At 38.5% G+C, this 22,807-nt stretch overlaps 1 protein-coding gene across 2 annotated transcripts in view; it reads right to left on the reverse strand.

Moving 5' to 3' along the window:
- Positions 1-13,444: 13,444 nt before the first annotated feature.
- Positions 13,445-22,807, reverse strand: part of LOC121959191 (breast cancer type 1 susceptibility protein homolog) — a 30,663-nt gene continuing 21,300 nt past the window's right edge. For both annotated transcript variants that reach the window (XM_042508407.1, XM_042508406.1), the window contains exons 18-20: positions 20,000-20,073; positions 17,953-18,013; positions 13,445-14,181 (exon numbers count right to left, since the gene is read on the reverse strand). In XM_042508407.1, the coding sequence (XP_042364341.1) occupies positions 14,087-14,181; positions 17,953-18,013; positions 20,000-20,073 (230 nt within the window). In that variant the 3' untranslated portion in view covers positions 13,445-14,086. The remainder of the gene's footprint in view (positions 14,182-17,952; positions 18,014-19,999; positions 20,074-22,807) is intronic.

The following is a 22,807-nucleotide window of genomic DNA, read 5'->3' on the forward strand; positions in this document are numbered from 1 at the left end:
TCTTCAGCGAAGGCCTTTTTTGATTAATTAATTCAATGCCTTTTAAGACTTTTTAAGAATCCACGGGGACCCTGATTATAAAAGAAATGATGACGCTGCTGGCCAGCTGTACCGACATATTTGGACCTAATCAACTTGAATTTTCCACTTGCGACAACTGAGGCCCTGCACTTTTATTCTGCATACCAGCTGCAGCCCTGTGAAAGGCCAGTAAAATCAAATCAGGGGGAGAAACTTGCAGGCTAGAGCAACCTCAGCCTCAGGCACTGGGTCAGCCTCTGCTTTGGTGGAAGAAATGTTTGTTGATGCTACAGAGAATGTGAAAGATGTCACTTTGCGGTCTCTCTCTGGCCCTCAGCTGAAGTGAGCAAACATATTTGGCAAACACTCATCCCTCTTGTCCTTGCAGCAATCCTCTCCACAGCAAAGCAATACTGTGGAGCCACTGCTGAGCATACCATGGCATAGTATTAATGGCAACAATTTTTCAACTATTGTCAGACGCTTCCCATTTAGTCGAGGGGATTTGTGAGAGAAAAGCAGACGGAATAAGTAGGTATGTGGAAAAATGAACTGCAAATGGCCCAGGAGGAATAAGATACAGGACCATTAGACTCCCACATGGACAAAGTTATGCCATTGCCAATGACCTCAGTGGACCTCTAGCTTTACATTTTAATTTTTTATGTACAGGTTATGTGTTGGCGGATAAGTACTATAACCAGAGCATAGCAAAGTGTGTTCAAAGGTACAGCAGTCAGTTTAAATAAAATGGAATAGTGCTTTTCAGATTTAGCTAACACTCTCAGCCTGATGCACTTACATTGAGTAGGACATAATGCAGTTCCTGGCATAAGTCTTTTCTGTGATTTGAAACTGACCGTGTACGAGACAAATGCAAAGGAAGGTAAACAGTAATAACAGCTAAGAGGAAGAGCAGACTAGATTCAATACAAATAGTGGAGAAAGATGGAAGACAAGTTGCAACTCACAAGGAGTTGATGTGATGTATAGTTCTTGAAAAGTTTTAGCCTAATGCGACAACAATTTGAAAAACTCAGGAACCAGAAGATATATGAGATTATTTTTGATGGAAAATTATGTTGTAGTAGTCAAGATAAACCTACTGTAAGCAGCCTGTCATGGTAGAGCCCTGAGCATCGGCTAGACCATGAACTGGAGATGTGTGTTGTAGTTTTTAGCCATGACAGTAGCGTGACACTCGGGATGACAGTGTCGTTCCATTGGCCGACCCAACACTTTGGTCCAGACTGAAATGTCTCATCAACTGAAAGAGCTCTAGTAGACATTCAGAGCATATCAATGATTCAAAGTCTAATTCTGGCTGAAATTGTCTGCATACGGTTCTCAACAAAGAAGCGTAAACAGTAATAACAGCAACAGTGCTGACAAAGACAACTGCGCTAACTGGGGAGTGGGGAATCAGATGGTAAGTGCTATGCTTCTGCAAAAACAGCATACCAATATCACCAATGTATTTTAGGACAGGGCAGCAGCGTTTAGCTTGCCAGAGGGATGCACAGCCAGGGACTGACATGCACTAATATATACGTGACCATCTACTGTAGCACAAAACAGAGAAGCTTAGATTACAACTCACACAGAAGTAGTGTGATTTTATTCTCTGGTGAAGGCAGGTATATGATACACAGCTTTTCACCGTGTGAAACGTGTAACGTGGTAAAAGTTGTCAGACAGTTGTGGTTGGATTTAGGCCAAAAAAACTACTTGGTCAGGTTTAGAAAACATTTTGGGTTAAAAGAAGTATGTCTATTCAAATAAATACATCACGGGTGATGTAAGTATGTCACGGATAAAGGAAATGTTATATTAAAACAGCACTGACATTTGGTTTCACACAAGACATGTACAGCAGTCCCCTGGGTGAAAGTTTGTTTGTTTGTTGTTTGTTTGACCCTTCAAACCTAACTCCCTTTCATGCTCTTAATAGAAATATTGGTGTGGACGGTTTACACTGGAGTTAGTCGAAAGCACGGTGCATCTTATCAAGATTTTAGAGTGCCTTTAGCGTCACATGCTTAAGGATGTGACAAAATGTTGGTATTTGAAGATTTGGGAATGAGATTGGGCTGTCTTTGCTGAAGATGCCATTATGTCTTTCCACAGTAAAATTTTCTGCTATATTAAAGCTCTTAATGTTATATACAGAACCTTTATGGGCATTCTGCCTTGGAAAAAATAAAAAAATTGACCAGGAACAATAACATTTTTCGGGACAGTCACAGGATGGAAGCTATACCTATAAACAATAACATTAATCTTTGATGAAGTTGTCAATGTAGAGTTGCAAGTGAGTGCACAATTGAAGAGTACACAAGCACTCCGCCACACACACTGACATACACGCCGAAAAGATGAAGCACGGGAGTGACATCTCAAAGCAGTGTACCTGTCGCAGCTGTCAGGCAGTTACAATGGAGTGTTGAAGTGGTGGTGGGATTTTGGACTTTCTGGTGTCATCAGTGGCCACATTGGGAAAATATAATCTGGAAGAGACAGGGACAAACTCTCTACAACTCTCTCTCCACCTGTCTATCATTCGCTATGTCTCTTTCAGAGCAAGGGATTTCAGAAGTGTGACAGGTTACATAAGCTCTTCACATAGAAAAAAAGTTAAGTTAGGGCCCTAAGTTATATTTCATGGTTCCCAGAGGACGAATCCTGTTGACTTTCGTGATCCCCTGACTTCCCCACGTTATCACCACCATGAGGCAGATACCAAAATATCTCAACTATCTGGATAGAGAGATTTATGTAAGAAAATATCAGCTAGACATGCAGAGACGCCTCAATCTGAATATAAAGTGGGTGAAAAATAAAAGTATGAGTTGAGTCTCATCATGCACTGAAAGTTGTGTTGATAAATCAAACACCAAGAACATGCCTGAACCTAAAGGTCCCACTGGAGACATGGCTTTTTAGAAACAGAATGCATAGACTGCAATTAAGTGGCTAATATATTTTTATAGAGATAAATCAGACAAGTAATGACTATTGAAGAAGTGAAGAAGTAACAACACGCCTAACAAAATGTCAAGGCCAGGCTAATAAAAAGTCTCTGCAACAGACTGTATACATGCCTTTTAACCTCGTAACTTATGCATGAAATTTGCAGAATCATCTGTAAAATGACGGCACTTGCATATACCTAATTAATTTATGTCTTTTTTCCTGCTGGGCAAACTCTCTTTTTGCCAGTGGTTGAGATGCAGAGCTAGGACTTGAAGAGCCCATCCAATGAAAATAAAGTTTTTATCCTTGTTAACATGTCCAGTGAACCAATGAAAGTCTCAAAAATATGGATTCAGACAGCCAGGCTTTCATGCGTCACATATCTAGTGATCAAAACCCATCAATTTGTGGGGTTAGGCTTTCCGTATCATAAGCATGGCGCTACAGTGAAATGAGGGGTGTCAGAGGAGAGGTCAGGGGCCAGGTGCATAAATGATGTGTACAACTTTTCCCACATATAAACTGGAACGTACAAAAGAAGAATGTGCGGTGAGAATATGTACACCTCACACAATCTTCAGACCAAGCAAACGGGTGGTATCATAAGGACGAGATGAAAGGATAACATTGTTTTTAGGGTGTTTTTGTAAAATTTTTATATCAAAGGTGGCATTTATGAAGTTAATTTGAAGTTCACTTTTTATTTACATTCATCTCCCTGTTAGCGATCCTTTTTGATCCTTTACAAGGTGCTTCACAGGAAGTGCTATAAATTAATCATTGATCGTCCTGCTGACATTTAAAAATGTTGATGAGATTTCACTGCAGTGATGGTTTGCAGAAACATGAGGAATTAGGTGTACGAATACTACAAATTGCCACAGCTGTATGTGATGACAGCTGTTATGGCGCCATAGGAAAACCTTGCCGATGCGACACACTTGGGGAAATTGCACTTTTTTTTTCTCAAATAATGTCTAATGAGTCGTGGAGCGAGCACAAGTATCGTTATGCAAATTGATTTTTAGTGGCCTCTTTTTATGCATTATGATGTGGGTATGGAAACAACGCTTGTGCACATGCACAAAGCGCCATAATGATCAAGATTTAAATAGCAGAATCATGCGTACGCTTGGCTTCATAAACCTGACGAAAGGTGTTTGTGTGTACATTTTCCCCTACACTCATGAATCCACACAGAGCTTTATGCATCTGGCCTCAGGTGTGGCTACACATCGGTATTATGCGAGCTGTGTTTCATGTTCACTTCAGCTTATCAGAACTGGTGACAGAGAACAAGTTTTAACTAACATTAGCAGCAAATTATTAGCCGTTTGATAATGTAGTCAAGCTGAAGGCTCATGGTAATGTTACTTTCTAATGTTGTAGAGCAGAGTTGAAAATGAGCAGGTACGCTTGGGCTGCAGACAATCAGCTAAGGGGCGATGCTAATTTGCAAATTCTATAACTGTGCATACAGAACGAGGAAAAGGTATATAGGTAGTTACATCTAAGCCATTTTAAGGCATGAAGGGATGTTTTCATGGAAAGAAGTATCTAAATGTGCAATTCTGATGATCAGTGATTATTTTTTTTAGTTATATCAGCACCCAGAGAGGAACTTTGAAGTTACCTCCTCAGGGATTCTTCAGCAGTTATGTCTTCAGCGGGACTGAATCACTGCTCTTAAGCAGGAAGACAACCTCTCAAACAACTAGACAAGTGGTTCTCAGTCTTGTTCCTCAGGATTCAGAGTCCTGCTGCTTTTCAATCTAACCACCTAATCACAAAGCATTTACCTGGAATGTGAAGTGAATGTGCTGCAGAGAAGCTAAAGTCAACTCTAACAACAACGTTTAGCTTCCAAATCCAGCCTGCAACCTGCATTATAAGTCCCTAGTGAGATGAGTCAGCCACATGTAAATAATGTGAACTCACATGCAGCCATGTGGGAAGTTTAAATGTAATTATGGTAATACTGACATGTAAAATTTATTACAGTTTTTCTACAAAGGAAGGAAGTTTGTTTATGCACTTTTGAGCCACATGAGAATCTATGTAGAATAAATGTACTGCTTTTCCCGCATTATTATTATATTAACCATTATCTTGATACAAACTCACTTTGCAGGGGGTCCATTTTTCATTTTGATTCCACTATAAAGTACCACTGATCAGTGACCACCAAGGCTCAACCCTTCTGCATCTTTAATGCCTTTCCTGCTTGCACAGTGTCAGTAGCCATAAAACTGCACCCTAATGCTCCGAGGGTGGAAGATGGCTGACGGCGCTGCTCTAAGATCACTTCTTTTTTACTCAAATCCCCACTTTTAAAATCACAGGCAAAGGGAATTAGGAGAAATAAGGCTGGCAACAAGCATCAACCACCCAATGCAAGCAACACAATAGCAATGCCAGGATAATGGTTGCCGTGTCAGTGGGAGCGAGTGAGTCATTAAAAATGCAGAACCCATTTAAACAGTATGTAAAATTGAGCAAATTAAAAATATATGTGCCCTGTGTCCATGAGGGCGAAGGCTTCTTCTTCTGCTCTCTGTGCACCAATGAAGGCGGCAAATTTGCGAAGTGAAGACGAGGGAAAGCGCATAAACAAAACAAAAAAGCAGCTGCACGTTCAAGCATGCATATGGCACGCACACACATACAAAATAGAAAAAAAAGTGATGTTTCTGAAATTGGATTTTCACTTTGGTGGATCTCCTGCAAATTTAACCAGGAGTAAACAAAGCTCATCCTCGAGGGTCTGACTTGCTAAAAATCACAGTTTGTTCCAACTATGTAAATTCTGTGTTTTTCTTTCTACAACGAAGGAAATTTTTGGAGGCAGGATGGACTTGCTTGGAAGGAAACCAAACCTGTTAGTGTTCTACAAACTTTCCCTGTTCATGACCCGGCCTTAAGGACTATGTTGAGGAGACACTTGTAGAAAATGTTAGGCTTGCAGCCAAGGGTGCAACCAAAATACAGGGCCAGTGACTAATAGGATAACAGCAAGGCGTGAGAGCAGTCAGAGATCATAGACAAAGTGCAGTCATTATTCAGAGCAGCTTGACAACAGAGAGTTGACATGCAACACACGGTACACTGCCTGCATGTGTGCGTCGCGGAACCTGTTGCTTTATATTTCGGAACCCATGTTAACAGGTTTATGAGTTCATGAGACTTTTACATCAGTCACAGACAGGTCACCTGAACTGAGTGTCTTGCTGCAAAAGTTTTGTGGAGAAGTGCTAACTGTTGTAGGTAAAATAGCCTTGTCATCCTGAAATTTTGGCTGAAAAGTTTCACTGAAGCCATTCGTGTCACGATCCCAACATTTCTGGCTCCGACTTCACATACACACTCACCCACAGAAAGAGCAGCCATTCCTCCACAGAAAAGCCATCATTAAAACTGTGTCTCTCTTTCTTCTCATCCTTGTCATCATCTGCTCAAAAATTCGCTGACTTTCACTGCACATCAGCTTTTAAATGAAACCCAGGGCTTCCCATACATCGATATATTTGTAGCATAAAACTATCAGCATCATCCATTGTTTGCTGCAGGAGTGTGAGCTCCATGCTAAGGAAAGACTGTGAGAGTCAGCCTGGGTTAACTGTTAGCATCACATGGCTAATGTTACCAAACATAAGGGGTTAAGTGACAGAGTCTTGCCTTATCTGTGTTGCAAGTTTGTTGTGTATGTTTAACAGCTTGGTGTTGGATGTTAGCAGCTACTGCTGTGTTAGCTCAGTAGAAGAGCAGATCCAGAGAAGGTCCTTCAGTACTGCCACTGTATAAAAGCAGCAACAGAGTTTACCAATTCAGCAGGGAAACAGGCTGTCAGCTACAACTACACACAGAATCTTAAGCTCTGAGAAACTGAAACTTCAGTGGTCTCAGAGTTTACTTCCATATGACGCCATGCTGTGCGTGACATCTTTGTTATTGTTCTTTTGCACTTGTGTGTCAGTTCACACTAGAATCAGATATTGACCACATTTTAAAAATAAGGTGAATGGCCAAACAGAACAATCAGATCGGAGCAATAAATTTGAATTGCGGTAAGGCTTGCAGTGTGAATATAGCTTAAGGCTTGGAGTGTAGGGCTGCAACTAGCGATTATCTCTATAATCAATAAATATCATACATATTTTTGCAATTAGTTGATCTTTTGACTCATAAAAAGTCACATCATAATGAAAAAGGCAATCAAAATTTGTCAGATTCTTCAGAGAGGAACAATGACAAGACATCTGGGTCTTTTCATTGGTTCAGCTTGTGTAGTTTCCCTCATCTCACTGACTTTTGTATTCAGCTCTTGTAAAAGGTGCAGAACAATTCTAAGCAAACACACATTCTTGTGTCACTGTAAAAGAAAAAAAACAGGAACGATCACTCTGCTCATGCCGAATTTAGCTGGGGGGTAAATTACTGCCCTCAGGTGTTTGAAGCAAATGCCAATCTGCTTGTACATGTTTGCATACACGTACACAGATGTGCAGCCTCACAAACAAACAAGCACGCTGAAACATTCCAGATGGCCAAGCAGATTGTTTTGTGCTGATTTCCCCAGTGAAACGTTTGAACAGAAATATCATCCACAGTGAGATAACCCTGTCCATGTCGAGGCATTAAGACTCAACAACTGCAGACATCTAACATGTAACCTACTTTTTACGCCAAGCTCTACACGCACTGGCAGCTATAACCGAGTTAGTGTGAAAGAGACTCTAACACAGCAGCCTTTGCACAGAGAAAAACTGCACCTTGTGACCAGTAGATTATATTGAAATTGGTTATTTCCTGTTCTGAAAATAACAGTCATGATTACTGACAAATTGACATGTTCTTTTGACTTCCCAGTTCTGATATCAATCATCTGACATTATCAGTCATTTTAGTGTGTCACTAAAAAGTTTTTTATCCATAAAACTTATAGATGGATTGCAGTGAAATCTTCCACAGACATACATTTCCCTAGAGGATGAAGCCTACTGACTTTGATGATCCTTTGAGCTTTTCTCTAGCTCCACCATGAGACTGAAATTTTTGATTCTTAGTAAAATGTCTTGGTAACTATGAGATGGATTGCTATGAATTTTGGTACAAACATTTATGGTTCCTATAGGGTGCATCCTAATGAATTTTGTGATTCTCTGACTTTTAATCTTGCTCAGCCACCAGGGTAATGTCTCTAAAACTATTGGATCATTTTTAATACTTTGGTTTATGTCCAAATACCTGCAAAACTAAACAAAAGATCATCAATCACGAGCCATCTTAGCTGAACTTTGTGCGTCGTGCCTATTAGCAAATGTTAGCACGCTAATGTGCTATGTTTAGATCGCAAACACAGTAAACACTGTAAACAGTAAACATTAGCACATTGGCATTGTTGTTGTTTGTATTAGCATTTAGCTCAAAGCACCCCCGTAAGGGGACGACCATTCCAAAAACGCCAATGTGAAAAACTTCCACGATGTGGAAGCACATCTGGAAAAACGGCTGGGAGGCCTTTGCAGTGGGGCTGCGTGTACTTACTGCGTGCGCATGGCCAAAAGTGACACTGATGAGCAGTGCGACTCTGTGCCTTGCACAACAGCAAGAGAGGAGCGCCCGACAGCATGCGGTACTATAGGGAAGCAATGGCTTTGCTGGTGACGCATCTCAGTGTGATCAGCCCTTAAAGCCTCAAAGATCCACTAGCATCACCATAGATGCTTAAGCTTGTTCTAACACTGAACAAAAATCTAAATGTAACTATTTTGTTTTCCTGTTATTCATGAGTTCAAATAAATTAATACATTTTCTATGGACACAAAAGGCTAATCTCTGTCAAATTTTGTTCACGTATTTGTTTAAATCCGTGTTAGTGAGCACTTTGCCATCATTATCCAACCACCTGACGGATGTGGATGTGGACTAAACAGCATGATTGCTGCACAGACGTGCCTGGGGCTGATTACAATAAAATGTGCAGTTTGATCACACGACAAAATGCCACAGATGTTGCAAGTTTTGAAGGAGTGTGCCATTGGCATGTTGACTGCAGGAATGTTCACCAGAGCTGTTGACCATGAACTGCATGTTCATTTTAGTACCATAAGCTGTCTCCAATGTAATTTCTGTGAACATCCAACCAGCCTCGCAAACACAGACCATGAGTAACCACACCAGCACAGGACCTCAACATCCAGCATTTTTGTTGGAGAACAGCCATCCGACAGCTGATGCAACATTTGCACAACCAAAAATGTTATTGCAAAAACTGTTAGATACCTTTTTAAGAACAATTATCTCAGTAGCTGGTCTCAGACAATCTTGCTGATAATGAAGCCGGATGTGGAGGTCCTGACCTTGCTCACAAGACTGGATTGGATGTACTGCCCTCAAAACTTGTGACATCTGTGGTGTGTTGTGTGATCAGCATGCAAATTTTAGAGTGGCCTTTTAATGTGACATCCCAAGGCACACCTGTGCAATAATGATGCTTTTTAATCAGCATCTTGATAAGCATTATGTTGGCCAAGTGCTTACTAACACAGATTTAGATTAATTTGCAAACAAAACCTGACAACTAAGCCCTCTGTGTTGAAAAAAAGGTATTTTATTTCAACTCACTAAAAACAGGAGCAAAAATAAAAGTGATTTTTGTGGTGTAGTGTATGTGAACTTCAGGTCTGAAATAAAGTTAACAGAGTTATTGTTGTGTAAACTGCAGTCAAACCTCAGTTATGTTAACTGTAAGACATGGATTCAGGTTATTGCTCAAACTGTACTGAAAGATCTTCTTTGTCATCTGACAGTTGAGCAGGATTTGGCTCTCACAGGGCCTTGTCTGTATTAAACTGACAAAAACACTCAGACGCTAAAACTACTGAGTTAATTGTTCAGTAACAGAAAGCAAACAGTGCTGCATTGTGTGCCTCTGCTCCGTATCATGCTGTAACCGCAGCTCCCATACAGAGTAACTGAGCTGAATGTGCGCTCCGCTGCAGCTCAGCACTGAAAAATCAGCTGACTGGAGGAAAGCAGCGTCCTGGCACTCTGGCGTCTGGCACCGCACATCTGGCATTTAAAAGGCCTCGGAGCGAACGTGCTGACATTACACTTTCGTGCGGGCTCTTTCTCTATTTTCAGCCACCTGGTTTTTGATACCGGTTGTTGACAAAGCAATGAATGACACCGAATGCAGCATTTGTATTTATCCTGCATCCAAATGCCAAATTGCAGCCGTTGATATAAATTTGTAGAAACCTCTCAGTTTTAACATGCTATGGGGGTTCAAATTAATGCAATCTGTAGTTAAAGAAGTCTTAAAAATGGGTCTTAATTTGTCTCGAGGCACATTTTTGCCACCTAAAGTACCCTTTCTTCAGCAGATATATTACTAACTCTAACACCTAAAAGAAAAAAATGCATATAATAACCACTTCTAGCCTTCAAGCTAACATCTATATGGGGTTAATATAGGGTGCAGTCATTCAAGTTGACTCATGTCCTTGAGTCATAATTGTTCCGAGCTCATTCTGGTAGAAAAGTTGAGTGTGGCTGCAGGAGTAATATGCTTTTCTGCAATATCTCTGCACTTCAAACACTCTTTTCCACATTGTTTCAATGGTTTTTGCTGATATAATTTCCCCACAACATTACTTCTGGTTATTGAATCGATTACAATCACCACTGCGCACACCAGAAACACATCTTGAGGGACCTTGAGTGAGTGCTATAAGTAGAAACATACATTATTTAGGTGGTATGTTTTCCACATGCGAAGAAACATGGTCTACATATTGTAAGTGGTTTTGTTTTTCATGAATGTGGGAGAGATGCCATGAAGCTTTGAATGAACTACGGTAACATTTGCAGGATTATGAAACTCATAGGAAATGCTAAACTCTTGGGAGATAATCACATTCTTGAGTTTGAAGTCTGCCCAAAGGTAACAAAATCTACCTTCCAGAACTGCGAAGTACACTAAAGTAAATATCATCACATTACATTATCAGTCCTACTTACACTGACAGGTAATGATGACTGAAACTGTCATACTTTTAATCTATAATGAACTCGAACAGTATGAGACTGGAATTTGCTGACATTTCTATGCAATGTCGGGGCTTGAATTTCCCCCATTTTAAGTTACACTGAATCTTGCCCCTGGAAAATGATCCTCCAATAAAATATAGAAGATAGAAATGGATAGGAGAGGAGGCAGTAAAACGTCCACCAGCAGGGTTCACAATGGGGACTATACCTGTGCTGCGTTCAGTATTTGGTTAAAGTGGAATGTATCTTTTTGTAAGTGAAATAAATGCACAAAATGGTAATAAAGCCCTGGTGTCAGAATAATCTGAAAAAAAAAGTTACCAACAAGGAAAATTCACATCAATACCAACTCAGAAAGTCATCAAAAATGTTGGTACACTACTTGCCAACTTTGACATTGTATATGCAAAAACATGGCGGACGAAAGCAAATGTTTGGTTGATTGTAACTTTTTATCAGTGTACATATTGCATATCGATGTTTCGCTTGCATGTAAGTTGTAATATGGTATTAGGTTGTAAGCTTTAATTTCAGTCCATGTAGACTGACCTATATTAGTAAGGAAAGTTATTTGTTAGCATTAATCCTGATAAAAAGTCAGGTAAAGCAATATTATCAACATGTTTAAATGCTTTGAGCATTAAATACAATGCATGTTTTTTTTTGTGGCATTTACACATGACGACTTAAAAGCTCATGAACGTGCCAAATTCAGAACAAAGACTTCAGAGCTCCAGAAATGAGATATGCCAAGAAATGTACGTGACTGCAGAATAAGATATGATAAACTTCACTATTTCTCTCAAAACTTTATAGCCAGCAATTAATTACTTAGCATTTGAAAAACAGGAGCAGTCACTTATGAATCTGCATAATGAGAGCTGATATTCAATGAACCCAAAATGTTCATTTAGTTTCCCTTTCCAAAAACTTGAATTCACACTTGTTATAAGTGTGCTGACTAATGAATATATCAAGTGTTATATTCAAAAAGCTTTTTGTCCTCATTTGTTGTTTCAAACACTTTGAAAACATAGATGGACTTCTTCTAGAGTTTGGGTTTCATCCCGTCTTTGCATAATTCTGGTTGGAAAAAGACGAGACAACATAAAAACAAATGCCAGACACAGTTGCTGCTGCCCATAAAATATACTCGAGGAGCAAATTAACAGGGAAGAGAGTGGCCTTGTAAAATGAGGTCAGGTCAAGACGTTTTATTTACTGCAGCATTGAAATTTAATTTGGTCATTTGAGTGCTTCCAGGATGCTAACGACATTAATTGGTTGAATTTATGCTTAATGTTGTTAGTAAGCCAAGTCAGCTACAGTACAGTCAACTTTCTCCCTGGCAAAGTTTCCAGTAAAGATGGAAAAGGTTTCTGTTCTCACTGTATATTTCGAGAAGGGATCCGCTGGCCTCTGGGTTCAAATGGACAGTGTGGCTTGTTGCAGTACTTTCCTACAGAGTGGTGGTCCAGTCTAATGTAATCTACATTTAGACTCATCATCCACATACCAGGAGCACCTGATCACCACAGTGTATAATTGCTGCTGATCCCTGCCTTAAGTTTAAATGAAAAATTAAACAAATTAGCTGAATATGTAGACAGCTTAACTTAATACATCTTTTGACTATCAACTGTTTAAGTCGCTTTTTGCACAAAAATGACAAATATTACCTAGTTTTAGCTTTTCTACACAATCAGCAAAGTTTAAAGGTGGACAGCCACGATTACTGTCAACAATTCAGCATCGACAAGCAGCAATATAAAAATCTAAAATGAAAAATAGAATAAAAAGAACAAAAAATGTATGTACAATTAATTAATCAATAGTGGAAAAAAAATCAGGATTAGCTGGCCTCATTTCAGCACAGACATTTTATGTTATGAGTGTCAAGGACAGAGGGTATCGCATGCTGTACAGATTGTAAAGCCCCTTGAGGCTAATTGTGATTTGTGAAATTGGGCTAAATAAATTAATTTGGCTCAACTATTTTAAGAAGGATTTCAATCCATTTCACCAAAGAGCAAATCATTTAGACTGTATCTGTCATAGACCTTTCACCTAAAAACCTCTGCACACAAACAAGTGTAGCAGCTGCATGATTTTCTACAGCAGTGTTTTAATGTGGAGTTACCTGACCATTTTATCTTCTCAAGGTTATATGAAAGCTGTGCACACAGAGGGGTCATTTTTGTGCCCTCATACAGCCCATTACTGCAAATTTCTACTCTCTCATTTCATTCCCACACAATGGCTGTTCAATAATTCAAAAAACCTGTGCTGAACATGTTGCTGCATTCAATCCATGTTCTGGATATCTACAGGCATTCTGCCATGACCGGAGAGCTGGCGTACACAGGGGACTTGCAAAACAGCAGTCGCAGAATGAAACAGCGGTGAAAACATCGGAGAGCACGGTGACAAGAGCTCATTAAAATATATTAGATCTGACAGGAGAAATACAAGTACTAAATACTGTAAATGGCTCGTTCTGAAACCCTGAGGATGATTCTGGGCATGATGAGAGATTATTCTGTATTGTACTGAGAGTTTAGCATTTCCTTGGGCTGCTTACCTCAGATATATCTGCATTTTTAAAAAAAACTGTTTATTCAGGGCCATTTCATTTAATTATACAATTCCATCCGCCTTTGACTGCACAGGATGATACAACTGAAAGTATAAGACTCCTAAAATGACACTTTCCTTCTAAGAATATTAGTCACTCAACAATAAAACTTGTCTGTAATTTTCTACTGTGGGCACATCGTGTTTTTTATATCTACACTGTGGGCAGCAGTGATAGATGTGTGTGAATATGTATCATACCAGTGCTAAAAGACTTAATTCAAACATCTTGTGTTGATCAAACTTTATATACATCATGCCGTACAAACACAAAACAAAGTTTTATCAATAAAACAGATGGATGGCACTTTAGTTAAAGTATTGGACATTAAAAAACAGTAGTTGTAAAATGAGTTACGAGAGGACAATGCGTAGCTGTGGGTGTAATGCACTTGATTCCCAGAGTTTATGTTGTGTACTTGTTGTGGTTTTGGAGGGTGTAGGTTGCCACGGTATCCAACAGCCAACCACGTGTCACGATTGTCACGTGTCTAGAGAGACCTGTTGAGCAGAAGGTCTTAAAGTCATTGGTCCACAAATAACAAAATGATATGCACGTCTCGTACATCCATAATATTTTTAAGACGTTATACACAGACATTAAATACTAATCTGCCTATTATAAAGAGCTTGCTATCAGCTTCATTTAAAAAAAATTATCTATGGAGTTAAGATAATCTTAATGATGATAAATTCTTTTTCTTTTAGTTCATTAATTCTGCATTACTGTTATTTATTTTAATCTAAGCCTTCAATTTATTTCAGTTATCCATTTTCTTCCTCCTTCTTTCTGAGAGATGAACACAACTTTGTTAGTGTGTTTCAGTTACACTAACCTATAGACTCGACATGTATTCATTTTACATCTATATCCATATATTTAACACTTTAACTCTGAATAAACATTACAGTAATACCTTACGTATAAGTATTGCATGCCTCTACAGTGAACAAAGAATCCAAAAAAGCCAAACAATCTTCATGAATAAATGTAAATGTGTGCTTTAAAACCTGAGAAAATTGGCTTAATTTCTTTCAAAAATGGGAAAGAAGTGTGACGAGAAAATTTAGGATCACACATTTAGGATACTTTTTTTTTTTTAAAGAAGGTAAGAAAACAAACACAAAAAATACATATATACAATTATAGATAAAATAGTTAATAATTATGATTATTTTTATTATGAATATAGTTTTCTGGAGATTTTCTTTCCTATTTAATACATTATTTTAAACTTTGAATAATTTCCCTGTCTCTTTATTTTTTTCAATTTAACTTTAAGGTCAATTTTCCTTCCTCCTTTCCTTTCCTAATTTCTTGTAATTTCAAAGGTTTAAATGTTTGTGATAGGAATCTGAAAGCGGCACACGAGCACTGAGCAAAATCATATCAAAACATCTGTAAATAAACTCTCACACAACTCGTGCAGTATAATCCAAGTCTCATCTATCCAGGTGCATGCTCAGTACATCCCGAACATGTGCATTTTCACTTAAACTTTACGATTTTTTTATTGTTGTTTTAAATCATGCTTTAGTGAAAATGCATATGTTTAGGAAGTGCTCAGCTCATGACTGGATAAATGAGACTTGGATAAACTGCATGAGTTGTGTGAGAGTTTGGAAATCGGTGTTTTGATATAGTTTTGCTGTTATTAAGTGCAGACTGTTTTTACTTCAATGCAGTAAGCATGTTCGCTTTTTTTGGATTCTCCGTCCACTGTGGAGGCATACAAGAGGAAGAAAGTTTTCCTCACAAATTCAACATAACACATGGTGAGTAACTGATATACTAATGGGCATTTTGCAGATGAAGTGCTCCTTTAACGACTATCGGCTCTGAATCAAGCAGCATGTCAGTATTCCCATAAACTCAAACCCTCACTGATCACTTTAACCTGAACATCACAGAACATATCTTCTGCTTAACATCACACATCATATAGTTTTCTAATAAGCTGCCTTTCTTCTGAAGTAATAACCTGAACTGACATGTCCAGGATCTATCTTGTAAAATATAATCTGGAGTGTGTGTGCATGTCTTCCATTACGTTAGAGGATGGTTGAGAGGAAAGGAGAGACGTGTGTGATTTCAATCAATGGTGCAGAAGAAGAGGATAAAGGGGGACAGAGAAGGGGAGGGTGATGGGCTGCTCGATTACCTGGACTATGAGTGCCAGAGGACGTGGAAGAGGAAAAGCTGCATTAAATATGCAGCAGTGCAAATTAGGATGCCAGGAGAAGTGAGGAGGGGAGGGGAGGACTCAAAGCCACTTGCTTCCTTCTCTGTTTCAAACTGTCAGCTCTCCTCGTGCTATGGCAGCCTCTCTTTGCTGTGGCCAACTTGTTTTGACATTTCCCCTGGCTCCCATCTGACATTTTCTCTTGGCCATTTCTCTGCTGCCTAACTTCCTTCACACTCTCTTTCCTGGCAAGTCACTCCCCTCGCTCTTGTTGGGAACCTGTCTAATTCTGGCTGGCAGCGTCTGCCATTTCACCGTTCTGTCACTCTCCAACTGGTCCTCACAGCCGCAAACGCATTCAAATCCGTGTACTAATGGACGGACAGGTGCACAGACGTACACACCAGCCAGAATGTCTATGCTTGTGGGGACCGTCCATTCACCACAACCTATTCTGATAAGAAATTTGACTTTGAAATAATAATGGAACCTGTTAAAAGTACTGTTTTTATTTTATGTTCACATTATCTATTATGTGCTCAGAAATTTAAAACCTTGCCCCTAAGAGCCCTTTTTCAAAGAATAGGACTAAATTGTGACAACCTTGTAGATAATATTAAGATATTTTATGGATGACCACCAGTGTTTCTGTAGAATTTTAACATTTTGTGAAATGTTAATTCATTAAATGACTATATAGGTAAAAGTTTTAATTTTATTTTATTATTTTAGTGAGACAGAATAGTCTACTAAAATAAACAATTTTAATGCTAACCTGGAGCTACACCTTTAAAAAAAAAAAAGTAGAGCTATTTAAAAAAATGGTGCTGCTTTAGCTAATGGTTGTTAGCCTCAACTTCCTAAACATGTTTCATCAATGAAAACAAACCAAAACACTTTTCTAAAACATAATACAACACAATAAAAATCTTCTTAGTCTTTTCAACTAGAGAAGAGCTTATCAGACATTAGCAATTACAAGCTAATGAAGACAGCCTGGCATGTTTGTTTCATGTCAGAAAACACTAAAAACTTTAACAAACTTGGAACATACCGTGGCTAGCTAACTTAGGTAGCCACTTTCTAAACATCCATCTCTTAAAAGGGCACTTCAAGACTCTAGCTAGGTTGAGTAGGAAGCCTTAAATAAACCTTCTTACTTGCCTTTGATTAATTAAAAATGGCCTCCCGTTGGTTTCTTTGTTGATGCTGTTTCAAGGTCCCGAATACAGGAAAGCAGTAGACTTGGTGGCAGGCGCTCTCACTTTATATCCCGGAAATCGTTTTTGTCTGTTCAACAATCAAGATTGCCTGGAGCAAGTCGAATGCCACGTCAGGTGAGTGTATTTAGCAACTCATTTCTCCGTTCGGGCAAGTGTTAATAACAACTAAAATGATATAAAATAAATTAATTCAATATGTACATAATTTTTTATTTTCCGGAGCTGATAATGGACGTAGTTAAGAGTCTTCTCATGGCGCGTACAGACAAAGTTTAGGATTTGACGCGCAAGCTAGTATTTGAATTATCCTTAAACCAGGAGTTAAGTTGGATGGCATTAAGTCTTTGTTATTTAATATCCTCCAATAAACAAAGCATATAGGGGCAAGTAAAAACTGATTTCTAACCGACTTTTCCAACAGGGCAAGTGGAGAAAAAATATGCCATCATTCTCCTGTGAAAGGAAACCTCTCTCTGTGTCGTCACTTACCTTGTGTCTCAGCATCATGTTTTCTCAACACTGACTAATTAACTTTCACTGCGAACATGCTTGACCTCTGCCAGCAGCACATTTGCTAAAGCAGTCTTGTGGATGATTGAAATTGAGTATGAAGAGATAACAATCATATTATAACCAGATATAGTGATAACTAATTTGGCATATTATCCATCACACACAATGCCCGTCTTACTCTCCAGAGGTCCAACCTCAACCTCAAACCCAGCAGTGAAACAAATAGTCTAATCTGTATCTTTATGAACTTTTGTGTATGTGTGCGTGTGTGTGTGTGAATGAGATCAAGTTAAAATAACCACAAATTAAACACGTTATACAAGAAACAGGTGAAAATGAGATTTTAGACTCACTGCTGTACTTGAACGACGACGACTCTGATCCAGGCTGCACAATGACCAGCTGATGGGACTTCTGTGCAACAAAAAGGGAAAAAAAAAACTGTTATGCTTAATTTAGAATTAAAAATTAGCAATGGGTAGAACACGTGTATTTATAACTAGGCAAATTGGAAGGAAATTAAATTTTCACACCTGCCTGTCAAATCATTTATTAGCAACATAAAGCATTTTGGCAGAAACTTGCTGGTTTAAGAATTGTTGATTAGGCTGGAGAGGTTTTTGGATCTGGGTATTTTCAGCATCAGTCAATCTTTATTATTTCAACACTTGAATGAATCATGATTCATTTGAAATCAAATAAAACCCAGGAGGCAAATAATATACATTATGAAGGCCACAGCTTAGTGAGTCAGAGAAACGTTCAGAGTTAAGAGGAGCCATACACTCTGCTGAGTCCCAGAAGATAATAGTTTGCTTATATTGCTTGCAATATGAGTCATGGGAATTTTAAGTGAACTGGAATCATTAAAACTGAAACATTTTATCCTGTAACTAGAAAAGTGCACTCAGTAGAGTGTAGATCTCTGCCAGGCAGCTGCGATCTGGCTGCCTGAGCTGATCGCGGCCACTCTCAACTGTTCTTGTAATTCCAGCAGATGTGCTGCAGCATGTTTCAGAAGATACAATATAATCATGAGGATGAATGTATTTTTAATAAAACACGGCCATAAATCTTTGATCTATGTCATTCATAACTGGGCTTTTAACGTTATTAATTTTGTCTTTAGGCTTCAGCACAAAGACGTAGGAAATAACAATAAACACAACTAGCAAACAATAAATAAACAATTTAACTACATAGCCTGCTTAATGGCTAAGCATTAATATCAAGGAATAATTATTTAAAAAATTGGTAAGCCTACAAAATAGGTGCCATACGGTGGACAGAACTAAACTGGGTTACAGCTGGAACGAGGAGAGCTGGTGACATTGCTCCCTTACAGTCAAGGTGACAGCCAGAATAACGAAAATGGTGATTAATTAATCTTGCCAAACTTTAGCGGATCATAACATATGGGGTATGTGGTTAATCTGCAGATGCTCCTCTTTAAAATAAGACAATTTTTCTATGGATGCCATTGTTTTAGCCACGACAAAGACCAGAATGGGCCTCCAACAGAGGGTAGAGTTTGTTGTTTTCAGCCGAGACAACTTCCCGAAACCTTACGCCCCCCAGTTACGGGTTAAGAGGAGTGAGGAGTCAATGACAGCACAAACAGTCTATTAAACAGGTTCTTCAACAACTGTGAATGACAGCAACAACAAGAGGTCCTTATGCATACAGTCCTAAATGTGTGCCCAAATAATTTGGCTGATAGGTCCAGTAGTTTGCTTGATCAGCTGAGGACAGAAAGATACACGCACTCACACACGCAAACACACCACGAAATGGGTTTGCACCTGGCAAAATTAAACAAAGACAACAAAACTAAGACTCTACAGCCATGCCAACATGCTGACATAAATTATACTACCAATTCTTAGTAGGTTAAATATAACCATCACATTGTTCACCATCTTTACCACGTTTACACTGTTAAATTCGGAATGCTATTAGTTTTTTTATTCCCTTTATTCACCAATTACTGTATACACATGCAAACAATATGGGCATACTAAAAAATACAAAAAAAGGAGCAAAAGATGCACAGATATAATTGATTCACAAAATATAAAAGGGTACAGATACGCAACAGGGACAGTGTGGAAAGAAAAGGAAAAAAAAGAAAAAAATAGGCAAATTATGTGAAAAAGAAAAAACAACTAAATACAAAAATAAATAAGAAAAGAAGGAAAAGAGAGGAAATAAAAACATAAATAAACATAGGGTCATTAGAGTATCAAGAAGACTTCTTTTCTTTTTATGACTCACTTGCCTGCAAACCTTTAATAACACTGATCTGATTTAAAAAATGATAGTAATATGACATTTTTTGATTATGTTAAAAAAAAACCTTTTTTAAAAATTACTTTTTCTCGACGGGCTAGACGCTCTTACCTGTTTACTGTCGAGGAGAAGAGGATCTTTGACGACAGTGGCTCCACAGAGCTCCACCATCCACTCCATTTCATCTACAAAAAGCACAAACATACACAAAATTGGCTGCAAATGTTGACTGTTTTGGCAAAAACCCTTTCTGACAAAAGCATCCCTGGTCACACCTAAATGTAATTCTCTTTACTTTCACCCCTTTAACCCCTGAGGGGATACCGGGCAGACTCATTTCGAGCTCAGACTTCCTTTGATCGGAGAGACGGAAAACAGGTCAATACTGAAGTCTCCGCTCAAATCAATATCTCACTCAATCAGTCAACACACATTTAACCTTATTTAGAAAAAAAAAAACTGTTTATATTCAGCACATCATATCAGACACCAAACACACGGTCAGAGAAAAACATGAGAACAGAACACTGTCAGGAAAACCTCAACCAAGTGCTCACTGTAGGTAACCTCATCATTTAACGTACACAAACACAAAGCAGTTAAATAATGGATGAAATCCTGTTTGTTGAGAACAGACTCCATCCTCATGTTTGTGCCACGTAAAACAGAGTCTTTAAACTCCTCACGCTAGCTAGCAGATGTCAACCCATTAGCAAGGCTTCATCGATCCAGCAGGCAGCGGGAGGATGCTGCAGAAGCACTTTAAGAGCCCCAGGAAGAAGGAAACCAAAGAACGCTGCAATGTGACTTCTTAAGCAATGTTCCCCCTGAGACCTTCACCCATGATGTATCTGTCCATTCATTCATGCTGGAATTGTAAAGCAAAGAACAAAAGTATGTTGTATTTAGGGCGACCAAACTCTTCTTCACCTTGAATTTAGAGGTCAACAGTTTAACCATTTATCGCCTGAGTAAAGCGGCTTGATTGCTTTTAAAAATATGGAAAGAAAGCAATAAGCAGCTTCAGAAGAAATGATCCAAACATTTACAAGTAATCAGTTTAAAAAAATAAGCACACAAAACTAAACTTAAAGTAAGAAGACGTAAGTAAAAAAGTTTTTAAAAAAAATCTAGTAAATTACCTAAAAAAGTGCTTAAAAAGTAATAACAATTTTTGAGCACGACTTTAAATATATAATTGTCTTAATTATAAATATAGTTTTCTGGACATTTTTCCCTGGCTTTCAAAAAATATTTTTCTAAATTATAATTTCTTTCAATTTGCAGGACATTTTGTGGCAAGTTGCTCATTGTCTGTTTTTCCCCATGTTTTTAAAAAAAATCTGCTCAAGGTTCAAAGGTTTTAGTACTTGCATCTAGGCATCTAAACACAGCACAACGAAAGTGACGTCGATCCATGTTTCAAAGGGTTAAATCATTAGGACCAAACTAGGCTGGTGCAGAAATGGAGAGTGATGATATTTACACCATTTCTAGAGGAACAGCAGAAGCACTTTGGTCATGACTGAGGGCTCATTTCCACTTTCTTTTAATAAAAGAAATTCCAGGCAGCTAACTGACACCATAGCAACCGCTGTGCAATATGACAACACCACACCAAAAATGTCTCACACAACTCCAAAGTCCGTATTCAATCCACCCACACTCGTCATTGTTGTGCAGCGCTAAAATGACAGGGGTTAAAGAAAAAGCAGCAAACGTCTCAAGCTGCGTTAGTCAAAACCTCAGTGAGCGACTTTAACTCTCCTTCTTTTTATTGTTATTTTTTCCTTTTCTCTTTAAAAGCAAGGCAGGTGTCTATCAGAGTCCTGCAGGAAACACACATCAATAAAACGGAATATGTGTGGCTGAGCAAAGTAATTCTTGATTGAGAAAACAAAACAGTGCAAACAGCATGACGGCAGCTGCAACAAGGAAACAGTTTTTGTCCTAAAAACACAAAAACACCTTTTTTTTTTAATACAGTTTTTTCTTTGAAAGCATATGCAAATGAAGCGTAAGAGTCCTTATTTTTTGGTAAGTTATCAGAGACATCATCTAAGTGCTCCAAACCTGTTGTGTTTGAGTGCTGTGTTTTTAAGACGAATAAGAAACCAAACTATAGATTGAGCTTTATGTTGACAGAAATGCATATGTGGATGACAGATATTTTACGCTATGTCTGACAATATCTAATCCATTTGAGTAAACTTAGCTCGTCTCTCATTACATACATTATATAATAATGATATATAAAGAAATGACAGCTTTACGTCCTATGTTGAAAATTCATAAACACCTGGATTAAATGCTCAGGTGGCAAAATACTTTTTACTGAGACAAAAAAAAGATATCTGCAAGTAACTCATCACTTTGTCAGAAGCCTCTAAACGTTGTCTAAGTCCCATTTCCACCGAACAATTTCAGTACAGTACCCTTAGAACCTATACAGATGTGTGTGTAACCAAAGCCTAGATCTGTTTTTGCATTTCCATCTGCATACTGTGCTCTTAAATGTTGCCGGGTTATTACCAGCTCTCACAGAATTTCTCTTAACCAGCCATGCAGAGGAACCTCATCGCTGCATCGGCGATTTTGTCAGTGCTCTTAAAATAGTCGCTATAGCCAGTACAGCTGTACCCAACTCAGAATTATGTCAGTTGAATCAGATTTGGCTGTTCAATACGAATATGAATTTTTTTCCATATGAAATTTTAAATTTGGACGGGCTCAGCAGGATGTTCAGTTTGACAGCAGCATTCATTTAGGCCGATATAGTAAACAAGCAAACAACATTTTTGCCAACACCAGATATCAAACAAAAGTCAGAGACTGTTTCGCACTAAGTTGCTGTGAGCTGTGAATTCACCACTTCTGTGCAGAGGAAAAGAAGATGATGTTTTCTCAGAGCCTTACGCT

This window comes from Plectropomus leopardus, chromosome 19 (genome assembly GCF_008729295.1).
Source record: "Plectropomus leopardus isolate mb chromosome 19, YSFRI_Pleo_2.0, whole genome shotgun sequence".
NCBI classification, from domain to species: Eukaryota; Metazoa; Chordata; class Actinopteri; order Perciformes; family Serranidae; genus Plectropomus; species Plectropomus leopardus.